At 36.5% G+C, this 26,226-nt stretch overlaps 1 protein-coding gene across 1 annotated transcript; it reads left to right on the top strand.

Annotated features, from left to right (window-relative positions):
- The first annotated feature begins 94 nt into the window (after window positions 1-94).
- Window positions 95-10,105, top strand: LOC136253377 (TNF receptor-associated factor 4-like). The gene is made up of 2 exons (XM_066046029.1): window positions 95-489; window positions 8,518-10,105. The coding sequence occupies exons 1-2, from the start codon at window positions 244-246 to the stop codon at window positions 10,009-10,011; spliced, it is 1,740 nt and encodes a 579-aa protein (XP_065902101.1). The 5' UTR covers window positions 95-243; the 3' UTR covers window positions 10,012-10,105.
- Window positions 10,106-26,226: the final 16,121 nt, after the last annotated feature.

Genomic DNA, 26,226 nt, shown 5'->3' with positions numbered 1-26,226 from the left:
TATATTTGCTAATCAAATTACGCCCCTTCAACAAGTGTTTCACGAGCTGCTGTTCTAGTATGTAGTAGCCAATGCTTCATACTTCGTAATGCACTTTACCGAATTGAATTTCATCCAGTATTTATTGAAATACGCGAAATCAAAGTTTGAGAAATAAAATTCCCCAATGGGAGCCCATACAAAAATTCTGTACGACGTAATGTATGGGAAAACACGGGATTTTACGGCACCACTTGTAGTCAAATGTTATCGAGTCTTCCGCGAGTTTCTGTGACCTGTAAGGCTGAAAGAAGTCATCCTAGGCAAAGTAGATACGCTGATACTGATTTTGGCATCGGTTTTCTGATGAAAAAATGTTTTGTGGTGGTCAACGACGAAAATTTGTCTTGTGAAAGGGTACAGCACCAACTAGGAGACTTCAGAATTCTGCGTTACAACCATCCTTGCGTTCAAGGCATCCATCCACATCAATCCAAGTATAGTTTGAAAGTGAGCAGTTTGTTGTGTTGCGCGGAATTGCTTTATAGCATTCAAGGTGATGCATAAGTAGTGTTTGGCAATTGACACCAACCTTGTAAGGCTTCACAACTACCTGTTGCAGATGTTCTGATATGCACACTACTGTTATTGTCCATTTTGGTGCAGCTGCATGACTGTAATTCTAGTCAGGGACAGTTTATTGTTTCTCTTTGTTGTACAATGATGTCATCATATTATATAATAATTACTATCTTCTGTACTTTTGGTGTGGCAAATAAAGTAAAGTAGTATCAATAAATTGCTGCCTTACAATAATATTGAAGAGTAGTGGTCATATATGTCAGAAACCAATTGTTATATTTTGCAAAGTAATTGTTAATTGTGCCCTGTAATGTCAAAGGTCACTCTGTAATACAATGTCACTAGTTAATCATCTGTAAATATGTGTGGGGTACACCTGTATGTAATTTGATTTACAGAACTCCTGCTATTCTTAGCAAATTACTGACTCAAACATTAAATATTACAAGTGGTCATTCTACAAAGAGCGGTCACTCTTGAGAGGTCTTACCTAGCTCATGCATTTTACTACATTAAGTGGTTTATGTGGTGAAAATTTCATGTCATTAGGAGATTCATACTCAAATTTATAGCACTTTGGATATTGTGCTTGGTGCCACGCTAATGTACAGAAAAGTCCTAAAAATGTCGTACACAAAAATCACCGCTCTGCTGACTTCTTTTGTGTGTATCTTTTGGCAGGAGCCACCGATTAAGGTGCGGTTTGCACTAAAATGATTCTAATAGATAGCACAATATTTGCCATACCAAAGAATTTAAGGAATGTAAAAATTTTAATTTGGTTGGAAATCTCTACTAGTACATTGCAGAAATGAGTGCAAGTGACTATGGTGGAATTGGGGCACTAGAACTAATACAAAATAAAACTATGGTGGAATTGGAATACTAGAGCTAAAACTAGGGACCCGCCAATTATGCTGGCGTAATTTTGAGCATAATAGGTACCTAAAAGCATTGAGCATAATGCCAGCATAATAGGTTAAATATTTGTACGATGGTATAAATTCTTGCTGAAAAAATGACAATTGCAAAATAAGATCAATATACTCTAATAGAGCAATCAGTAACTCTAATAGAACAATCATCAAACTGACTGTTCTATTAGAGTATATCGATCTTTTCTCTTACATGCAGCAAGAATTTATTATTTGTGTTCCAGCCACTCATTTTTTTCTTTCTATTAAACTAATAGCAAAGCATATGAACTAAGGCATGAACATTGAGCATAATCGAGCATAATAGGTAAATATTGAGCATTAATTTAAGCATAATAGGTGAATTTTTGAGCAGTGCAGCGTAGCATAATAGGTAAAATTATGAGCATAATCGGCGGGTCCCTAGCTAGAACTAGATTTGCAGTACTAAGTAAAATAACACTAATTATTTTAGGCATAGCTAATAGGCCAAAAATTTCTGTTATGCCAAAAATTATGCTAGACTTAAGCCTACACACAAGACACACAAAACAATTAGAAACTCACGGGGTAGTCTCATCATCGGTAGAATAAGCAATGTACCTGTGCTGCACCTACATTGATCTTTTTGTGGACTTGGATGAGCTATATAGTTCATCTTCTTAATGACTAAGATTTGTGCTGGTACTTAATTTCTGTGATAATCCTAGGACTCATTCAATGTGAACAAAACATAGTAATCACTGCTGCTGACTACAATCAACCATCATCAAATCTTTAAATCCAGTGATTTTGCTGGTTGGGTTAACTGGTCAGCCAGTGTAGCATGCATGCACTATTAGTCAAAGCTGGCTTGCTTGATTGGTTGTACTGCCCATAATGGGTGACTATTTGCTCAAAACAAGGCCTGGCACACACTATACAGAATAGTGTGTCATCTGCATGCGCAGTTCTATAGTTACCTGATAAAGAACTGTGGCCTATCAAAAAGGTTCTATATAGGACAGTTATGTTTGGCTATTATAGAATTGTTTTTTTGGTTTGATCTTCCCACACAAGGTTTCAGCTTTATAATACTGTCAATATATTGGGATGACTAAGACCATGATAAAAAAATGATTAACCCACAATTATGAAGACCAAAGAACTGATAAAAAAAAACAAGCTCTAGCTCTAGCTACCTATAGCTGTTGATCACACTTCATAGATAGAAAGGCAAGTAGGAAAGGTTTATTCAATGGGATATGTACAGTGTTAAGCCTTATGAGGATCCAAACAGAGCATGCCAGTTTTTTCAAGGAACAGGGGTCTGAACGTATGCCTCTTCACACAGAAATTAATTTCATGGTTGGAAACTCAATTATGAGTTTGCTGCATCATTGTTCTTGAACTGAGCAGTTTAAAACTATGCACGAAATAATTCAAAGAGATCATTTCCATAACTGAATATGTGACTGAATTTGACAAAACAAGGCTTCGGCACACAAAGCTTTGTTAGGAGATATGGCGATTTTAAGGAATCATTGTGTAATAACTTCCCAGTGCCTACAGCTGTGCAAACAAAATTTGCACCAATTGTTCATCTGTTCACTAGCTATCACTGAGTGGGTGTATACATTTCTGATACCCAAAATTTGCCCTGTTTTGATATACGGGTATAAAATGAAGTAAGAAGACGATTGGAATCCAGAGGCCAAGTTTGGGCTCTCCATGGCCCTCAAATTACTCCAAATTGACTGAGAACACTATTGGCGAGCTCTCTGTGAAGTCCCAGCTCACTACACACCATTATCACAAAGCCATGGCAATTTAATGGTGCCAATCTCACACTCGTGGCTTTGACAGGGTCGGAAGAAAGCTGCTACAGAAACCAGACTTGCCAGTGCTGAAGGAAGTACAGTGTGAAATATGATAGTGTATTAGACCAGCAATCCATTTCTGGTAAAATCGTAAGTTTGATTTTGTGTGTGTGGAAGCCTTGTTATATGAAATCCAGTCACATATATAGAATGAAGGTACTAGGTATCAACTCCAGTAAGAGCTAATAAATTGTACAGTCAGTCAGTCAGCCAGTCAATCAGCAAAAAATTCCATTAAATAAACTATTTGTGACAACTTAACCTATTGGATCATACCAAAACTCTTGATCACACTGAAGGAACTTTTGGGCTCAGTTAGGCCACACCAAGTCAAACCTTAGTTTCTGGTCACCCGCCCGCATGGAAAACTGGAACCGGTTCCAGTTTATGAGGACTATTATTAATATTACAAGCGCTTAAGTGTACGTGACCAAGGACAGTGATTTTTAAACACTGCAAAAGATCGAGATACTCTAATAGAGCAGTCAGGGATTCTAATAGAGCAGTCACACTACCCTTAACTCTAATACTAGAATAGACAGATACTACTATAACGTTTTTGACTTGTCCTTGATTAGCTATATAGCTAGCTATTAGTAATGCTTCTGTTGCCAGTAAGTAACTTCAGTACAGTATGTATGTAGCATTGATCACTAGCCTAATGATCAGATATAGCTACCATAGCTTTAAACTTTCCTAACAATTCAGATGTAGTTCTCTAATGATTAGTCTAGTAACTCTTCTAGTGGATCTAAACTTGGACTTCCTTATCACTGATCACTGATATACTGACTAGAAATCCGGTAACATTTGGTGAGCTCAAACTTCAACTTTTCCATGGTTACATAATTGCAAGTATGGTCCTAAATTAGCAAGTGCATGACATCCCTTAGTTAAAACATTAACTTAGCTTTCCCACATGATCACTGAAAAACACTAGCCTGGAGCACTCAACAACTCTACTCAAAACTTTGACAGCTACTTTACTCAAGGTTTACTGTATAGAAGGCTGGAAACGCATGCATATATAGTTGGCTAAGACTTCACATTTGAAAGAGTTTCTGATGATGTGTTAATATAGCTTTGGATTATTATTAGCTAGCTAATAAATAATAATTTCCTGACATAGCTAATGAAACATTTCATTTGTAAAGCAAAAGTAGCTACATGAGCAGACCTTTCCTTAGTGTTAGCTACACATTGTTGTGCTCAGCAGTGTAGCTAGCCATCAACAATTTTCCTGGTGCATTTTGCAGAAGCATAATTAACTACTTATGCTATAAGAATGTTGGTTAAGCTTGGTTGTAAACTCAATATGAAATGGGTAAATTGAGCAAAATTAATAACATTACAGTATTACTGGTGTATATGTAAGAGTCTATGATAGTCCTGAAGTCCTGATCATCCGCCCGCCCGCATCCTTTTGTTGGTTAGGGAGTGACCAGAAACTAAGGTATGACTTGGAGTGGCCTAAAGCTACTGGATAATTCAGGTGGGTCTACTGTGTGTCCTAAATAGTCTCATGTATAGCCAGACCTCTTTCTTTTGTCACCGGATTGCTGATCGGTGGGGCCAACACGAGACCGGATAGTGGTTAGCTACTGTATACCCTCTCGGGAAGGTAGCTACTTGAGAGCTAGCTACGTACTATCTACCCGACGAAAAACGCAATAGTTTGTTTTGTAGATGATATTCTAATTGTAGCATTCGTTTAAATACCTGTTTTTGTTTCTGGTACGGTATGTGTAGTCTCGCATGGCAATGCCGTTGCTATGGTAGTAGCTATTTAACAAAGGAAGCCGGGTTTGAAACTACAGCAGAAGGCATAAACTCGGATTCAGTTGCAGAGGCGGATCCACGAAGAACTGGAAAGGGTAGGGGTACAACTGACAAGCTAAGTTGTAGGTGAGTGGAAGAGCTGCAGACTCTCGTTATATAGCTAGTTGCTTTATTTTTCAAGCAGGAAATAGTAACCTCTTGCACCCTTTTCATATGGCCACCTAAAAGTGGGTTCAACCTGGGTTGAATAACCTGATAATCTATGATTCAACCCAGTTTCTGTTCACAAGCAATCATCACATGATGGTATTCATTGCTCTTCTATGCATCTTATGTATTCATTAAAACCACAACTCGCTTTTGAAGCCATAAACTGAGTTCAAGGTTCAACCCCGGTTCAACTTGGTTAAGGTGATCTTATGAAAGGGGTAGGTTGAATGTGGGTTGAATGAATGCAGGTTGAAGGTTGAATGTGAAGGTTGTGGTTGTGAAGGTTGAAGGTTGAAGGTTTATGCAGGTTGAATGTGGTTTCAACCTGGTTTAAAAGTGACCATATGAAAGGGGTATTAGTGTCTCATTGTTGATTTTGCCAATTTGGGGCTTTACAGATAGCTGGTTGTTAAGTGTTCACAAGGCTATGAATGTCTTAAACCAGAAACGATATTAGCAGGGTGACAGATTTTTTGAAAGCTTTGGTTTTAGGTGAGTCAGTTTGCAATAAATACTTCATGAGTTATTTTTTTGACCTGGCAAAGTTATTTTTATGGTATTTCAATCAAAAGAGTATGGCTCCTCCGGGGAAGGGGATGGGGGTATTTGTTCCAAATACCTCATGCTGGATCCACCATTGGATTTTGTCTTGATGTTCATACTGTAGTCCACATATCAACTAAGGAATGTGGTGGTTGAACTTTTGCACATTGCACAGTATCCTGTGTCCCTTACATGGTTAGCACTTAGATGACTTAGTGGTTGTGATGCCAAAGAAATGTTGCATTCAGGTGGGCTATTGGTTGTAATGTTTGGTCTACTTTTATTAAATTGTAAGACTCCAATGATTAGGTCACCTGGAAGTAGTGGGTTATGAAACCTTTGAAAGCAAAGCCATATGTCTTGCCACAAGAATCCATTAGTTGTGTCATGTAATTAGTTTTTGAGTAATATTAAATGGCCACTCCATGTGTTACAGGCCAGAGCTTTGCAATAACAAGATTTGTTGTTACTCTGTACAACTTACTATAGAAGTATGTAGAATAGCAGATACCTTGTTTAAGAAAGTTCGTGTCATTTGCACAAAACTTTTGGTGGTATACACCATCTGTGGTTTAGGATGGTATACTAGTGAACTTATAATACTTTCTGTGCCAGTTTATTCTTGTATACTAGTGAGGGAGACCTCTATTGCTGTGTATTATAAGTGGTTAGTAGTAGGTACAGGGCAACATGTCAAGAAAAAGTTTTTTTTGTTCTGCTTGTCGATGTTATAGCGGCTTTTGGCTCAATCCTTTCGAAAGTTTTTATATCTGCTAGCATTGTTTCTACTTGGCACAGCATTAAACGGTGTTCATTTAACCCTGTTTATGCCATTGGAGAGTAGATTCGTAGTAGAGTTTGGCTTTAATATGCCAAGAGTTTCGTGTGAAGTGACGCCGAATGAATTTTTGCATACTCCTACAATCGACCTAATAATTTCAACTCACAACAAGCCACCGCTATGAAAATTAGCATAGGAATAGTATAAGGATCAATGTATCGCCTGGTATTGAGTTCTTGGGCATATTATGTGGTTAGATGAGCTTGCAACGGAAATGCACACTTCAGACCGGACGTCCAGGTGACCACCACCTTAAGTAAACAGTACAGTAGTACTGTATATTAGGGATCATGAAGAACTGGGCTATTCCAGCCAAAAATATCACCCTACAACCAGCCTCAATTTCCATTGGTTAGACACAGCTAAGCCCAAAAATGTCTTCAGACCAACTCCAAACCCTTCTAAAAAGTTTCTATGGAATTTTTTAAATTTCTATTTTATGCTGACTGACTAACTAACTGATGCCTCCAGCCAAGCATTACTTGACAATGGATAAGACTACGGGCTTGGTTTCTTTACTGTTGGATGACACTTCATTCTGAGATGTGCCTTTTCACCAACCGCAGTACATGTATGTACGATGCACACATCATTGACTTGCCTTTGTCTTCCTTGTTCTTTTTGCTAACAATACAAGGTGTTGATTTGTGATAGCATGTTGCAGCTTCCATGTGGCTATGTCCATATTTTCCGTAGTGACTGCCAGGCTTGGGGTTAAGTACATTGGTACTTGTACTTAAGTACACTTAAGTAGGGACCCACCGGTTATGTGCCCAAATGTATGGTTTCCAAAATATGGTCACATTTATAGGAATTTTAAGTTGGATTAGGGATCACAAAAATAAAAAGTAGTGAAACAAGGGAATAGCTACAGTAAAAACTGGTTGAAATAAGGAAGGTTGCTTATATCTACAGATATACTAGTGGACATTCAATCCCTAATTCAGTCATGGTTAAAAACTGAAGTTTAGAGATTTAATGTCCTCTAGTATATCTGCAGGTATAGGCAACCTTCCTTGTTTCACCACTTTTTAGCCATTCCCTTGATTCACTACTTTGTATTTCTGTGGTCCCTAATCCAACTTAATTTTCCTAATTATTCCTTCTACTTGTTAGTGTAATGATTAGTTTAAAATGATTCTATAAATGTAGTGTTGGTGCATTAAATACTTCACTATAGGAAGGGGGTTCTACACTTATCCCTTATAACAGAGATGATTATACAATCAAGCAGCAACATGAATTTATCACATATGATAGTGCTCACTAAGGTTACCGTACCACAAATATTTTAGCTTGTGTGAAAAATGATGATAATTTATTTTAAGATAAAAAGAATGGCAAAGCACAAAAGGCAGACATTTGTCGAAAACACAAAAGGCACATCCCACCCATGAGTTCATTGTGGCATAAAATGGTGGCTGTGCATTGCTTTGTTACCTGTAGCCTTGTGACTGTGGTCTGGCAGGCAGTCAGGCTGGCCAGACCAAAATTTGGATTTAGGCAAATTTGTTAATGTTCAATATCTGGCTGCTTATGTGTGTGTGTTGGTTTTTTTTTTTTTTTGTTTTGTTTTTTTTTTTTTTGCTTTTAATACTATATTAAATTTTGAAGTTGAATGGAGGAAGACTATTCCATAAAAGTGATATTTGTCACATATGATATTTCTATGATGATTTTTAGATGAAGCATTTTCAGCAGCATCAGTCACTTTAGGGGGGACCCTACTATAGTACAACCATACTGTTTGATAGTAGATGAATTTGCTAGCTTATATCCCCACTTTATAAATTCTGTTGCTGTACTACAGGGAGCAATTATGGCAACATTTTCTAATACTGGCGGTTTTGAGTACCAGTTTGTCAGCTCACCCCCTAACAGAGTCATGTGCAAGATATGTTACTTTCCTAGTAGAGACCCTGAACTCACAATGTGTTGTGGACATGTTTTCTGTGAGTCTTGTCTTGATAGTATGAAGAAAGCTAAGAGCATTGTCAATAACATCTGTCCAGTGTGTCGTAGTGAAGACTTTGTTACATTTCCCAACAAACAAATAGACAGAGAAGTTAAGAGTCTCCAAGTGTACTGTACAAACAAAGGAAGAGGTTGTGAGTGGCAAGGTGAAATTAACTACATTGATAACCATCTTACAAAAGATGGAGGTTGTGAGTATGAAGATGTGCTATGTACTAGTGGGTGTGGTGGGGCAATACAACGACGAGATTTACCCAAACATGTTGAGATTGAGTGTCCACATCGTAAGGTGGACTGCCAGTATTGTCAACTTAGAGGAGAACTTCAGTTTATAGAAGGGCAACATAAGGAAGAGTGTGTTGAATATCCACTGGCTTGTCCTAACAAGTGTGGAGAGGCTGAATGTATTTCACGTAAAGCCATGAATGAGCACAGGAGTATATGTCCACTAGAAGTAATCAATTGTGAATATCAGACTATGGGATGTGAGGTGAGGATGACACGTCAAACACAAATGGAACATAACAAAGAGAAAATGGAGTATCACTTATATTTAACCAAGTGTAAGCTGGATGAAACCAATCGTGAGTTAAGCGAAAGCAATTCCAGACTAGATGAAGTCAATTCTAAATTTCAGGTAACCAATACCGAGTCCAATGCAAGACTGGATGTAGCAATGAAAGAATTGTCAAGGACTAAAGAGGAATTGTCAAATGTTAAGAGCGACTTTGCTGGTAGAATCCTTGCACTCGAAGTACTACTACATCAAAAGAAAAGCAGCAGTACTCTTTCTGCATCTGCATCTGCACCTGTTCACAACTGGTCCAAACATCTACACTCATCTGCTAAATTATCATCCTCATTGCATAGCGAACAAACAGCTCCGGTGACTTTTAAGATAACGGGTGTTTCAAAGAAGATGAAAACCTTAAAAGACTGGCAAAGTAACCACTTTTTTACTCACCACAAGGGGTACAGTATCCATTTGACAGTCTATGTTGCCGGTAATGGTGAATGTGAAGGCACCCATTGTTCAGTGTTTATATGTCTTGCAAGGGGCAAATATGATGATTATCTGATCTGGCCATTTGTAGTTATGCTGAAAGTAATGTTCTTAAATCAAATCAGTGATAGAGAACATTGGTCAGGAAGTATTGACTTTGGTGAAGCCACTCATATTAATAGAGTTACTCATAGACTGATTGATAAAGATATAGCTGAATCTGGTTGGGGTGTACACGACTTTATATCTCATGGAGATCTCACCAAAGTTACTCACACCTGCCAGTTTATTAAGGATGATTGCATTTTTGTTAGAGTTTGTTTGTAAACTGTGATATTTGCATTATGTTGGGTTAGTGTAGTTAACATGTACACAAGCATATTACAATCATGGTGTTTTGGCAGTTACCTTTGTGTTTTAATTGTGCAATGTAAGTATTAACTACTTGCCGGATTGCTGTTTAAAATTTGTGTTACTGTAATGATTGTAACCTATCCTACCATAATGCATATAATACTTCAATATGCAGTATAACATAGGAAATTAATTGAGGCTGTACATACTACATGCCTTTACATTTAGGCATATAAAAAAATTAAACGATTTGCTGAAAACAAGAAGGGATCACTGGAATAAATCGACAAGGTTCATGGTTACATCAAGTAAACCCACAAATCCCTATTTCGACTCGACATGACACTAGCAAATGAATCACAATAGGGGATTTGTGGGTTCATCCGATATAACCATGAATCTTGTTAGTTTACTCCAGCAATCTCTTCTTGGCGATCCTTAAACTTCAAAATTGAAATATATTTATTTTTGTTAAAATATATTTTGGATTAACTTGTTAGACACCGTAGTGGTTGGCTATAGACATTTTACTGGTGACTACAAACATACAAGATATATATTACAATTATGTACATTCTGAGTGTAAAAATAATTTGAATATGAAAAATAGAGATCACTGAAAAAAAAGAAACAAGAGTCAACATGTTAAACACACACAGATCTCTATTTGGACTCATAGAAAAAACAATAGTTTCCATAAATCAGGAGCAGATAATTACTAAGAATGCTTGTTTATTTGAGTCAAAATAGATATCATGTTGGCTTGTTTGACTCTTGTTTCTTTTGCTTTTCAGCAATCCATTTTTAATTATTTTTACACTAGTTTGTTTACATTTTATAAATCCATTTATGGATAACTAACATGATTATAACAAGTACACAGAAAAATTTGGAATTTTCAACTAGAGTACGGACCACAACACATCGATAAAAGTACTGAAACAAGCTGGAGTAGTGCACGATATTACATCACATGCAGTAAAGCAATAAGAAGTGTTCAGGGCCGCCCACGTGGGGGGGGCAACTGGGGCATTTTGCCCCGGGCCCCAGCCTGAAAGGGGCCCCAGGAGGCCCCATGAAGGGCCCCCTGAATACCTGTTTAAAAGATCAATATACTCTAATAGAGCAGTCAGATCTAAATACTCTAATAGAGCAGTCACAGTATTCTTCAGAGGAGCAGTGTAGCAAGCTTATAGATAAGGAGATATGGTTGGTGATGGGTAGTTATTGTCATTGCCAGCAGGTTGTGACCTTTTTTTTTTTTTCTTTTTTTTTTTGGTCTTCACCTTACAACTTGGGTCAAGGGCCCCACTTTAACTCTTTGCCCTGGGCCCCTTAATTTCTCTGGGCGGCCCTGGGAGTGTTATATCTCTACTGTGCATTTCCATTATAATGGTATCTTGAGCACAGTAGGGATAGCTATAACACTTCTTATTGTTTTACTGCGAATTAATATCGTGCACTACTCAAGCTTGTTTCAGTCACTTTTTATCGATGTGTGAAAATTCCTAATTTTTTCTGTGTACTTCGGCTTGTTTGTTAACTATTTTTTTTTTGTAAATAATTATTGTGACTGGTGAACCCACGCATAACTACTGCATCTGAAATGGCACCGCACGCCCCAATTATCGTCTGAAAAGTGAAGTGTCCATTACGCTTCGTTGTCAGCTACATTCAACCCGTTATGCAGTATTTCGAATCAAGAACTGTTTGAAAAGCACCTCTGCAATCCACGTATACCAGAAGAACTGGTGCCGCGAGCCCCAGTTATATCAATAACTATCATCTGAAAAGTGAAGTATCCATTATGCACCTATCAATGTTAAGCCCCACTACCCCCTCCCGGGCTTACTAGGGGATCAGTGGGGGATTTTGACCTGATATGATCTGAAACTCTGCCCCATTAGTGGGGCATTTTACCGCTCGAAATTTTAGGCGTTTGTTTTAACTTGCAAGCTAAAGGAATTGACCTGTTTCCTAAAGTACCTTGCGGCCATACTACATGGAGATTTGACCACTAGTCGTTCCCCCATGGGTGGAGAATTTGATTTTTCAAAAAGTTAAATCCCCACCATTTCCCCCACTACGCCCGGGAGGGGGTAGGTGGGGGATAACATTGATAGGTGCATTACACTTCGTTGCCGGCTATGTTCAACCCGTTACACAGCAGTACGAATCAAGAACTGGTTGAAAAGCACCTCTCAGCTATCAAAATAGCCACTATGACAAATACGGACGATTTCCGTTACGAAGGGAAGCTCGAGGGGTCCGTCACGGGCTGGAATCCCGTACAAGTCATTTGGAATCCCTCGGAATCTCGCACAAAATCTGGGATCTGGAATCTTTTGGTTGATTAAAGTCCGTGAATTTCCGAATAATTCCGGATATTCTAATAGCGTGCAACTCGTGGTATGCAGCTCGAGATGCAGCTATAAGCTTGTTGGCCTGTTATAACTTGCCTTGAGCTGTTAATTTCACTTCGCTTTAAACTTACTGTGTCTATATAGGTATTTAAGAGCTTTTATGGATTCAACAGAGCACGAGTGTAGAGTCGAACTGCTGAAGTGAGTCGAGTCTCGAGTTTTGCCGAGCCTGTAGTTGTGTCTCCGATTAACAGCGAACCACAAGGTGAATCCAGAGCCTATCCCAGATACAGCGAAGTCTACAATGAGTAGCTAATGAAGTTTAGGTGCCGAGTTAGGAGCGAGTTGAACACGAAGTTGAGCAGCATTGTCTGAGCCGGCTCGCCGGCATTCGAGGAGAGTGTCCGAGGCACTGAACGTCTATCCAAGAGAGTAGCTCGAGGTAGCTGTTACCTTTCCACGCATTGCTGTAGGGCTAGCGTGTCATTAATTTTGTTTGAGTACAGGATTTTTATTTTGTTAATTGGATTTCAGTAATTTAAATATTTCTTGGAATCCGGAATCTTGCCTGAAATTTCGTGGGATTCGGAATCTCGTACAGGATTTTAAGGTCGTGGCGGACCCCTCGGGGAAGCTATCATCTGCTATCGCCAAATCGACACTTTTCGCTGTCAGCAAAGATGAATGGGACACAAAGGAGGACACTGGTAAGTCCATGAAGAATGCATTGTAAGTACTGCAGTATGCCAGAAGGCACCTGTCGGGTCAAAGCGACGTCGAACAGTGAAAAAATCAAGCCCATGGCCTTAGCCATTATCTAGTTATGATTGTCTGAAGGCATCAGTCAGTTACTTAGTCAGTCAGTCACTAGAAAATTCCATTAATTAAATAATTTTTAAAATTCCATAGCAACTTGTTGAAAGCATTTCGGGTCGATCTGAAAGTTTGTTTGGGCTTAGTTGTACCTAACCAATACTGTCTCATCGTGGTCAGGGGAAATTGAGGCTGTTTTTGGGTGATATTATTTCGTGGGTAACGCCTACTCCTTTGTGGTCCCTACTATACACTACTATTGTAGTGTATGATTATGTGACCCGGTCTGTGTAAAGGGGTCTTATAGCCTTTTCAATAGGCAACCTGTAACTTCAAGTTGATTTGTGAATGTGGTATCACCATGAAATTTAATCCCCTTATACCCCTAACGCAGCACTATGGCTTGGTGTGATATGAAGGTAATATGTTGAAAACATGAGGAGTTGTGATTAGTCAAACTTGACAATTTGGCTAAGCTATAAGACCTCTTTTTGCAGACCGGATTATGAAGTGCTAGTGGTGCTTGCACGATACTATTGCACAGTACTAAACATGTATATCAAATCAGTCATCACGTACAGTACATACCTGGAAAGTGTTCAGCTAATTGACAAGCGCCAGTGTATTGTTTCCTGTCAGTGTACTTTGTACCTAATACAGCTTTAAAATTAGGCAGTGTACATAGCATACTGTGGTCATTTGGATATGGCTTCTGGTGCATGTGCACTGCATATGCACATGTGCAGCTGTAGTCAAGTATGCAGTGGTAGCAACAATATTACTGTTCTGGTATGAACTTAATTATACTGTCCATGGCTAAAATATAGGTAGTGATATAGGGTTTCCAAATGAACATGTTCACTTGATTAGTTACGATTTAACGAGTGTGTTCTATTAGGATTTTGGCAAACAAAAAACATAGGCAATCTCTATTATGAACTATTTCCATACGTAGTTCATGATAACCACTTGATAGAAGCCATGCAGGCTAGCCGCTGCATATATAAATCAAACAAGTAGGGCTGGGCAGTATTGAAATTTTACTATCACGATATATCATGGGGAAAATATCACGATATTACTAATTATCACGATATTTTTTCATATTTTGACAGATGCTCTACTATGAAACTACACCTACCTACACAAGTGATATAACCTGCAGCAACATGATGGATGTACAAAAATACATGTACATGGCATTAACCATTTATTGAGCTATGCATGGAGATATAGACATTAGTTAGACCTACAATTAAGCATGGAGAGGATGTGTCTTACACACCCAAGTGAATGACATAAATTCAGGAGTTCTACAGATTCCCATGCATGACTAAATGACAGCTAACGATAGCAACAAGAGCTCATTCACACATGCACATTTTATTAGCTATAATGCCACAATGTGCAGAAATATTCTTTCTTCAATAAAAATGCAAAATAATAAAGTCCCTCGCATGAATGCTCTATAAAGTTACTTGACTGCTCTATTAGAGTGTATAGGTGACTGCTCTATTAGAGTATATAGGTGACTGCTCTATTAGAGTATCTCGATCTTTCCTGGAGCTAAACAGCATCACTATGTTTACAGTAGTTAGCTAATACGAAAATTATTGAAGAACACCGCGATAATCACGATATCGCGATAATATCGTTTCCAAGAATTTTTGACAATACTGGCTGGTATCGTTACATCAGAATATCGCGGTTTTACGATATAACCGAGATACCGCCCACCCCTACAAACAAGCAGGCAGTGATTGTGCATGCATGATGTACGCCATCATACAGTATAGTAATTCTGTATAGTAGGGATTATGACCCAACAATATCACCCAAAAAAACTCACCTTTCCTTCATGACAGCTGGCAGTATTGGTTTGACTATAACAAGCCCATAACATTCAGAGTGATCCTAAACCATCCAACAAGTTTTTATGCAATTTAACATTTTTGTTTACCTCAGTAAATTTTCAGTAAACTGACTGCCTCTGTTGCCTCCAGCCAAACATAACTTAACTATGGTTAAGGTTGTGGGCATGATTTCTTCACTGTTCAATGTAACTTTGACCCAAGACATGCCTTTTCACCAACCACAGCAGGTTGCCTGCAATGCATCATGAACTTAATTACATTGTTCCTTCTTTGTGTCCCATTTCTTTCTCCACTACCACATAGTCAACACAGATGTTGATTCATGGTAATGCATCATGGATTCAGTGCCATAATGTGACTGGATATAGATCCCAGACACACTCCTCAGGATGACATTAATGTCTGTTGTATGCTTTAAATAGCACCATGTGATTTTATAAATGCCTTGTCAAAGTTGGCCCCCTACTCTTTGGTCTCCTCCACCGCCCTAGCTATTTATTGTTTAGACAGAATAATATATTATATTGTGCTCCTGCCCCGGTCCTGTTTTAGGGTTATATTATGGCAATGTCACAGGCAATTATTCAAAATTTTGAATGCTTATGGATACCACCATAAAACCAATCTAACAGCGTGAAAATTTAAAAGTGAACAGGAAGTCCTTCATATTTATTGGTCTTTTGTGTAGCTATGGTGTAGTTTAAGGTAGCTGGAACAACAAAACACTACTAGTAGTTGACAAAAAGAAAACTAATTTAGCTAGTAATCATTTTTTAAAAGTCAGAACACTCTTAAGCTTCCCACCATACATATTGATATAGCCACATTAAGTAGACACATTCTGTGTACTGTTCTTTATGGTTCTGCTTGAGTAACAGATCAAGAAAAAACATTGGCTGAAATTGAATTGAAATAGCCACAGAATTATTATTTTCAGAAAGAACACTTGTGTAGCTACTGTTCTCTTCTTCCATTGCTATGGAATAACACAGTGACGAATCCAACAGATGACATGTGCCCACTCAAGAAAAACAGAGATCAAGATATACTCTAATGTCAAATACTTTAATAGAACAGTCACTGCATGTAATACTATTCAAAGGATCCTCCACAGTTGCTGAGTATATATGAAAACCTACAACACCATCCAATGTCACTTATTCCTACAACTCTTAATCAATGCAGACCATTTTAATAAAAAGAAATCATTTTATATTAAAAATTGCTCTGCATCAAAAATTTCAGTCATGAAACATATAACGTATCTTAAGCTTCTGAAGGGCTGCATGCCCCAGACACTTTGCTCCATATGCCTACTACTGTGGTACAACCCCCTTGAATCCACCCCTGTAATAATCATGAAAACATGTTGACAAACAAGCATATGAAAGTAAATAGTAACTTAACCTTTTAGAAAACAACTGTTACATGCATGAGATAAAAGTAATGAGTAACTAGTCACTTACCCCAACTTGCACAAGACCTAGATACTTAATTAGTTGTTTCAGTTAATAGTTAGTTACTTATATATGAAATTATAAGGATCTGTTAGTCTGTTTGTTTTTGGAGGTGTGTTTTTGTAAAACATTTGGACCACACATCCAAGAACAGTTTGTTGCCCTGCAGTAAAAACAAATAAGTACAAATAGTTGTATTGCTACCACAGTACAGTTGTTGAAATTATTTTCCCTGCTTGGATGAAAGCAAGTTTTGCAATTTCCCACTCATTTTAAAAATACCGCAACCTTAAAGTTTAAATAAACTTTAATCCCACAATAAAGTTATGGAACAATCTACCACCAAATGCAACAGGAATAACACTGGAGAGCTTTAACTATATAGGTAACAAACAAAATTCCCACAATATATATTTAACTAGTTTAATGTGTGCTAATCATCCATCTATTGTGCAAAATTGAATGTAAATTTCCTGAGCCTTATACTCCCTGATGGAGGCTCTGCACAGTAACAAATACAAGAGAAGAAGGAATGTAAGTGACTTGACAAGGATCTCATAATAGCAGTAATGATGGCCCCGGTTGTGAAGAGCTAATTCAGTAAGTGAGATTATGTGGTATCTAATATTTAGTTACTCCACAGCTATTGACTGAATCACAATACAAAGGATCTATCTGTGATTTAATTTACTGCATACACTCACCCTGCAGCTGGTTCATCACTACCACTGCTACAACTGAGGGCATTTCCAGGAATATTACTGTTAAGTTTCCAAAATTTTTGTTGTGTACACAAGAGGTCTGAGGGCATGCTCCACCAGAACATTATGCAATCTGAGATTGAACCTGGTGCCAAAGCATGCAGACATTTTATAGGAATTGATATAGGCTATAGTGCGAGACATCATAAACTTCCAAAAACGACATACCCGGAGTTTTCTTTCATAACTTTAGTTCAAAGAAACATAAAGCCACCAAATTTGGAACAGGTGTTCTGTACACATTGTTGTCATACTGAGTCACTTTTTACACAAAAAATCTAGTTCTCTCTACTGCCAACTGTATGCTTTATTAGAAAATCATGTTTTAAAACGTTTTGAAAGTATGGGTGTGTCTGCCAACTATTAGGAAACATGATATAGCAGCGTTTTTGAAAGTATAGACTGTAATATATCTGATGAACCATTATAACTTGGCTCTGAAATTTATGCTATAAACAGTGTATTGTAAAATTTCCAGAATTTTAAAATTCTAAAGTTAACAAGGCTAACTAAAAATTGACTATAAATTACCGCCCACACAATTATAAATCTATTAGTAACATAGAGCCGTTCCATATTTGAAACAACCAAAAATGTTTTTATGCATAATCTTATGATTAAATCATAGGGCTAAAATGATATTTAGAAAAATATCTTGAAATTTTCCCTAAAATTTTGAAGCTTTGGAAGTTTATGATGTCTTGCACTGTACTTATGCTTGTTTCTGCAGAGTATCAGAAGCAGGCTAAAGAGTACGAGGTGGAGCATGCAACAGACATAGATGCCATTCTGGATGTCTGGGGGCATGCCTCCAGGAAAATTTTTCAGGTCTTAAACACAATGAGATATTATTTGAGAGTGTTGGTACAGGTAAACTAAGTAACTTTTTAAAAAAATATGTTCGACTGTTCTAGTAGAGTAGTTGACTATTCTATTAGAGTATTTCAATAAATCATGCAAAATCCCTGACCAGTTTCTGGAAACCTCAGAAATCCATTATAAACAGGAAGAAAATAATGCTCAACTTTGCCTTGCAGTATTTTACTCCTTCCTGTTTATAATGCTCGCACTATTAATCCAGAATACCACAGATGTCCATCCTACTACATATGCATAACCCCGATCAATAGTATTCCTGTATGTATACAGTTTTGATACTTTAGCAGCATGCCAGAGTAGGGCATGTCAACACAAATACACACACATGCACACATTTTATCCAGCTGTTATTGTACAAAGTTATGTCAACAAACCCAATACAGTGTTTCACCTATATAAACATAAGTGATTAGCAATAGTCACTATTTATATACTGGCCCATACTTCATTATCAACCTTCAGCAAGGAGTTCAACAGTATATAAATTAAGTCAAACAGATGTTATATGATAGAGCTGCAGGGTCACAGACCACAAACGTTGCATTTTTATAGCTACTGGAGGAAGAAATTAACATAACTACTGAGTAATAATAGTATATAGGGCAAGCACACACTGAATCATTCTTGTGAAGACTTTTAAAGATTACTTGGTTTATTTGTGTTACATGCAAACTGTGTGCCTACTTACTGTACATACTGTACCTACAGCATTGCCAGCTATAGTTAATTGCATTGAGGATACATTTAAAAAATGGCGTACTTGTGGAGGAGAATCCATTTATAAACTGAAAATCATGGAAATCTCTTCCAAATAGCTAGTCATGCAGCTGTGTGAGCAGCGGTTTTTAACTGTTTGTAGGCTTTTACAATACAAAGGGGATTAGTACATAATATTTGCATCTACTTATGATTAACATGAATGTATGGCGTATGAATATAAGTACTTATAATTGTTCTCCATGCAGGTACCACTAAGGTATTCATTAACTGTGTGTAGCAAGACTTGAGAAAAGTGTTGTTTTGGTTGTGAACAGTTGAATGCTTAATTTTAGCTCGTGCGGAATAATAGAGGTGGCATATGTAGTTATGAAAATTTCTTCTTTCGTGCACAGATTTTAAGAACAATTTGTATATACGCGCAGATGCAGCAAACTCATAGTGGAGTTTCCAATGAAATAAATTTCTTTGAGAGGAGGCATATGTTCAGATCCCTGTGCCTTTAAAAAAAGGCAAGCTCTGTACAAATCCTCACAAGGCTTGACTCTATCCGGATGCAAGCGCTACATACCTCATTGAAAAATCTTGCCATTTTAGTGCTTTATTTTGTACTTAAGTGTGACATATCTAGCAATGTAGCTAAAATAATGTGGGTCATAGTTCTGGGCTTCAAAAATTTCAGATAATGCATCAGTTGGGGCAAAGGCGGGGGTTCAAGTAGTTCTGCACAATACACCAAAGTATCAGTAATATTGGGACCAAGGACACAGATATTTCTATGAGATGACTATACTTATCCATGGTCCTAATATTTGGACTGAGGGGAGTGAACAAGTGACAGCTGTATATACAAAAGAGCAGTGATATATAAGAACAGTCATCAGTTAATCTATATAGCTGCATGCTGCATATTGACATCAACATTAAAGCATAACAAAACGTACTTCACCATTCATGCATACCTAGATATATGTGTATGGCTTTTACTACAAAATATCAGTTAATTTTCTTGTAACAATTGTATTATAGTAAGTAATATGTACCAATTGATAAAACAATTATCATGGCTAAAATTCTACTGAAAAACACATACTAAAATACACTGTTTGGATGCATAGAAAAAAACAAGAGTACAGTAATTCTATCACATGCACAAAATTTAGCACCTGTACATATAAGTGCAAGTAAGCAGGAAGATATTTACAAAAACTAAATGATCTACAACTAGATAATAAACACTAGAAAACCCTATTTAAATGGATGAATACATAATACTGTGTGTGCGACATTGTACATGTTGTATTCTCAGGTATTTTGAGGTGACATATATTTGAGACTAGCTATGGCTTTGCTAATTTCACTAACTCCATGATCAGTCATTGTACATCCAACCATTTCAACGCTCTGTAGGTTTGTGTTTTTAGTTATAGCACTAACCACATCTCCTTCCATCATGTCAGTAATATTAACATTTTGAAGACTTAAATATTGCAATGAGCATGTATTTTCAATAAGCCTTAATATGTTGTGTACTCCAACTTCCATTACTAGACAATTAGGAACAAATTGTGCCAGATCCTCAATCCCAAAGCATTCCGTGTTTAGTACTTTCTCTGGGTTCTCGGCAGCATATTCACAATAATCTTTGACAAAGTCAAACAATTTTAGTTTTAGTATGGTAGAATCTTCAACTTCCATAATTGCAAAAAAGTAATTACCAGTCTTACTGTATTTTACAAATACAATATTTGCCATAGCATTAAGAACACTGTTAAGATTGTATTTTGATAAACTACAAGTTGGTAAATGTAGAAAGGTTAATGATTCATTATTACTTATAACAGGTCCAATTGTAACAATAAACCCATCACTGGCATCATTCATACTCAAGTCTATGAACTGAAGTGATGTAGTACTTTTCATTGCTGTGATTATCATATTAATTGCACTTGATTGCAGCTTGCAATTAGAGAGATTTACATGTTGAATCTTATCATTCTTAAAAATAAACGATTCTATTATTTTAGCTCCTGTGTAATTGATTACATTGTGACTGATGTCCAAGTATATTAATTCTTGTATGGATAAAACTGACATTATGGCTTCATAGGTAAGGTTATTTCTTGAAAGATTTAGATGTATGAATCCTCTTTGTTGACATTGCCTTATAGATTTCACAAGATTTATAACATCACGAGTCTTTAGGTGACAACCAGCCATTTCTATTGTATTCAGTCCAGCACTGTTTGATATTGTGTTTAATAAAGTTGTTCCAAGTACAATATCATTACCATTCAGTTTGATACATACCAAATGTTTATGGTTGTCTAAAGTATCACAAATCCAATCCATGCCTTGCTTTGTTATCTTGCAATCAATTAATTCAAGACTCTTTAATTTCTTATTGTTGCTTATTATTACTGCGATTGTACTATGTGCATGTTTCCTAATAACAATGTTGTTGATGCTAAAATGCTGTAGTTCTGTGATAGACCTCAGTGCTGTAAAAATATTGGCTTTTCCAAGCTCAGACATTTTGCAATGAGCTAAGCTGAAATGGTCAATGCTTTTGTTTGCTCTAAGTACACTTGCTAGTAGAACACTTGTACCCTCAAAAAAGATAAGATTTCTAAGATCAAGATTTCTAAGAAACCTCATGAAATTGAATGATTTAAACAATTCAGACATTCCCAAATCTGATAAGATGCAGTTAGTGAAACTGAAATGGGTAAGATTTGAATTATTTTTGAACAATGAAGACAACTTCATTATGTACTGATCTAAATTATCAATTTGGTGCAAACTACACTGAGAAATTTGAAATTTTGTCAAGATGTTATATAGATGATGAAATCCACTTTGTGTCAGCAAAAGGCCTTGAATTTTAATTTCTTTCAAGTTACGATTACTAATCAGCATCTCTGCCACATGATTATACAGTCCAGAAGAAATATGATTATAACTAAAGTCAACGCATACTAAGGAATCAATAGTTTTCATTGCTCCAAGCAAGTATTTGAGCTGTTTGTCTTGAAACATACCACAAGGCAAATATAAATGCTTAATTGAGCTGTTTCTGGCTATCAAAGTACTCATTACTAATGCTAAAGCTTCCAACTGGTCTGTTAGGTGATTTAATCCAAAATTAAGATATAACAGTGTTGTTAAGTTATTTAATCTTGTAACTATCTTAAGAACTCCCGTTGATTTAAATCCACAACAGGAAAGGTCAAGATGCTCTAAACTTGTATTGTTAGCAATGAAAGTAGCTACAGCATCAGCATGTTCATCGGTGATGGAATTTTTGCTCAAATCAAGATGTGTTAGAGTAGTCACTGCAAATACTTTGTTGAATATAGAAGTTTCTATTTCAGATATACTACAGTTGCTTAATTCGAGAACTTTTAACATACCACATCCAGCCAAAACAGTGAATAACGCTGTAATGGCTTCACCATTAACAGCATTGCCACTCAGGTTCAAATGAGACAATTCTGAAAATTTGGTACAATTCAAAGCTTCTGCAACTTTCATTACTCCAGTGGAGGTCAATAAACATCCAGATAGTTTGAGATGCTGCAAATTAGCATTATTTGCAACTATAGAAGCCAATTCATCATCTACCTCTGAAGTAGCAGTAATGTAGCTGAGGTTGATATGTCTTAGTGTAGAAAGTTTACTCATTGCCTTCACAACTGCAAGTTTCTTTGAATCTGGGATCACAGAATTTGTTAAATTAATATGATAGATTGTTTCACTATTGGAAAGGAGACACTCTATTTCAGAAGTTCCATTGTTACCAAAATTTTGGTAAGTAAGACACAGAGTACTTAGTTCAAGTTTGGAAACACTAGCAGGTACATCCACAAGCTTAACCTTCTCTATTGCATACTTGTTGAGCTTTATCTTTTCTATACCACCATTACTGATAGCTACTGCCTCAAGATATGCAGCCAGTTCATCAGCAATGTTGTATGAACATAAATCAATACATCGTAATGAATTGATCTTAGTCATCGCGATTAACATTACCTTTATGCCTTGGCTATCAAAGAAATTACCCCAAAGACTTATATACTGTAACTTACAGTTGTCAGTAATGGCAGATGCTAAACAACTTGCTTCATTAATATCACTGATGAAATTAATACTGAGGTCAAGATGCTGAAGTGTAACACTGTTAGCAATAGCAGTAAGTATACTAGAAATATCTGTACCTGGTAAACAGTTGTGCAAATTCAAATGCTCTATTTTATTACCAAATAAAACTTCTGCTAGTGCAGGCAATGCCTCCTCAATAATGTCATTGCTACTAAAGTCTAGATACTTTATCGTATTAATTTTCTTAATTTCTCCACAAATGGTCTCAAGCCCTACACTTGACAATTCACAGTTTGACAGTATCAGGGTTTCTAGCTTCCCATGAATGGACACAAAATCTGCAAAATTCCTTGCCTCTTGATCATTCATTTTGTATCCGCTAAAATTTAAGTAGTTCAAATCATGTAGGTTTCTTATAACATGTAAGATATTAGAAAAGGCATTTCCATGCCATTGGCAGCTAGAGAGATTCAAGTACGTAACTGGAGACCAATCATTGAATGTCTCACTTTTTTCTAATGTACTTACCACAGCTGGTGTCATAACATTTAAACTAATATCTAAATAGTTTAATGATTTCAATTTTGCAACAGAATTAGCTACTTTGGACATTTCGTCCTCACGGAAAACACAGTCTGATAGACAAAGATGATTCAAAGAATGGTTCTTTTCAATGACTTTTCCTATATCATCAGTCATTGTGCTATCAACTATTTTATCAGACTTAAGATCAATGTGTTTTAATCCAGCACACTCTGTAATTGCCTTTACTATAGCAGAAAATCCTTCTTCATGTATTTCACAATTAGCCAAGTTCAAATGCTCTAATTTTGAACTCCTAAAAATTAGATCAGCTACACTGTTGGCTGCTTCATCAGATATTACATTAGAGCTAATGTCAAGGTATTCCAATGAATGTTTTACATTACTTAGTAGTTTAATCATCCCAATTTCTTGCAAATTACAATTAGACAAGGATATATTATTAACATCACCAATCATTGCTGTCATAAGATCAGCAACTGAATTATTGACAGTATTTGTACTTAGATTTAGCACCTTTAAACTAACAGTATTATCCTTGAATAAACTTATCAAGGTGTTTTCTGTCAAGCCGCAACATGAAAAATTTAAATGCTCCAAATGTCTGTTAGCTGAAATGACAGAAGATAAATCAAGATATGAAAAAGAAAGTTTGTTATCACTGAAATCAAGAACCTTTAAAGTTTTGACTTTTGCCATAGCTGCAATAAGCAGTTGTATTCCATTGTACTTCAATGAACATCTATTCAGATGAAGGTTTTCTATGCAATTTCTTTCAGTAATTGCACATGCCAATTCACTGGCAACTTCATCAGTAATACAGTTACAACTTAAATTCAATGTTAGTATATTTCTATTTTTGAGTGCATTACAAATTGATCTAAGACCTTCTTTATAGAAATTACACCTGGTAAGATCAAGGTGCTGTAACATTATGTTTCTTGCAATTCCAGCTGTCAAAACTTCAGCAATTTGATTGGTAATATTGTTACCATTCAAGTTAATCTGCAGCAATGTTGGAATATTCTTCACTGCTTCACACACCTCTAAAATTTCCTGATTTTGTACATTTAAATCAAAGAAATTTAAATATTCTAATAATGTACTTCTTTTGGGGACTCCTGGTGTACCTATTTCCTCTGGATCTTTGCATGAAGACACGTTTACAAAGAATTGCATAAAGAGCTTTTTCTTCTGTATAGATGGTAGTTGATAAATAGTTACGACGATTATGTGGTTGCTTTCAAAGTTACTAAACCGTTGTATGGTACTCCTACACCTTTCTGTGTCAAGAAATTCCAACGATTTAACTTTTTGACAGTCAGAACCTGCAGCTTTTGAAACTGAAACAAAATAACGTCCATTGCTAACATTAAGTTGAAGTTTTCGGTAAGGTGTATTTGCCACAAGTTCAACTACTTTTTCAAGATACTGTTTTGAGAAATTTTGTATGGGTAAATGAAGGAAATGTAACATGTTACTTCTTATCACAGGTTCAATTGGTGCAAGAGTTCCATCCCTGGAATCATTCATACTCAAGTCCACATACTGTAGTGATGTTACATTTTTCATTGCTTTGATTAACATACAAATCTCACTTGATTGCAACCTACAGTTTGATAAATTAATGTGTTCAATTTTGCTGTATCTTATAAGGAGCACTGCAACCAATCCAGCTCCGTTACGTCCAATCAGGTTACGACTTAAATCAAGGTAGGTTAGTGGTAAAATGATATTCAAGCTTTCAGGTAATGCAAGGTCTGGTATGATTATTCCACAATTACATAACTCCAAATGTTTCAATGAAACACAACTGGTTATCATAGCAAGCATTGCTTTTGTGGCTGTATGATTGAAATTATTGTTACTCAAGTCCAGATGTACTAAATGTTTATACTGACTAGATTTGATTGTTTCTACAAGCTTAGTTATGTTAGATTCATCAAAGTCACAAGTAGCTATTTCAATACGCTGCATTTTGGTGCTTCTAGTTATCACATCTAGAAAACTGTTTATTGCTGTAGTAAGACTGGTGCGATTCAGTTTGATGTGAGATAAGTTCTTGTGGTTGTGGAGAGCATAACCAAGATCATAAAAGCTATTTTTCATTGCACCACATCCAGTCAGTTCAAAACCATTCAAGTTGACATTTTCAGATATAATTGTTGCTATTTCTCTCCCTGTTTCTTCATTGATTGTTATGTTTTTCAAACTAAACTGCTTTAGAGTTCGAACATTCCTAAGTGCTCTAAAAGCACTGTATTTTTCGAAGTCAGTCATTCTGCAATCTGTTAGACTAAAATGTTCAATACCTTGGTTTGCTGCAAGAACTGCTAATACACAATTAACACTGTTGTCAATAAAAACCACATTTTTAAGGTCAAAGTATTTTAAAATATTTGTGAAAGTCAGACATTCACTTGCTGTAAATGTAGCATTGCTCTCTTTAACAAACAGGCTGTCAACCACACTGAAATGAGTAAGAGTTTGATTGTTGGAAAACACAATGCACAGAGCTCTGAAATGGCAATCAGTTACATAACAATTACACAAGACAACCTCCTGCAGTTTTCTAAACTTTTGAAGAACTTCACTTAGTTGTTCAAATCCAAATTGTGTCATCACAAGCTTAAACAATCTAAGTGTTTTAAAATGTGGATTAGCTGCTACCACAGCTACA

This window comes from Dysidea avara, chromosome 4, assembly GCF_963678975.1.
Source record: "Dysidea avara chromosome 4, odDysAvar1.4, whole genome shotgun sequence".
NCBI lineage: Eukaryota > Metazoa > Porifera > Demospongiae > Dictyoceratida > Dysideidae > Dysidea > Dysidea avara.
The sequence above is the reverse complement of the archived record's forward strand: the minus strand, read 5'-3'. Positions and strand labels throughout refer to the sequence as shown.

What these genes read in the sequence shown, in the direction of transcription:
- LOC136253377 (XM_066046029.1), top strand. Translation starts at nt 244, where the DNA reads ATGTTATCGAGTCTTCCGCGAGTTTCTGTGACCTGTAAGGCTGAAAGA. An exon ending in AATCCAAGTATAGTTTGAAA is followed by an intron (nt 490 to 8,517) that starts GTGAGCAGTTTG and finishes GCTGTACTACAG; the next exon opens with GGAGCAATTATGGCAACATT.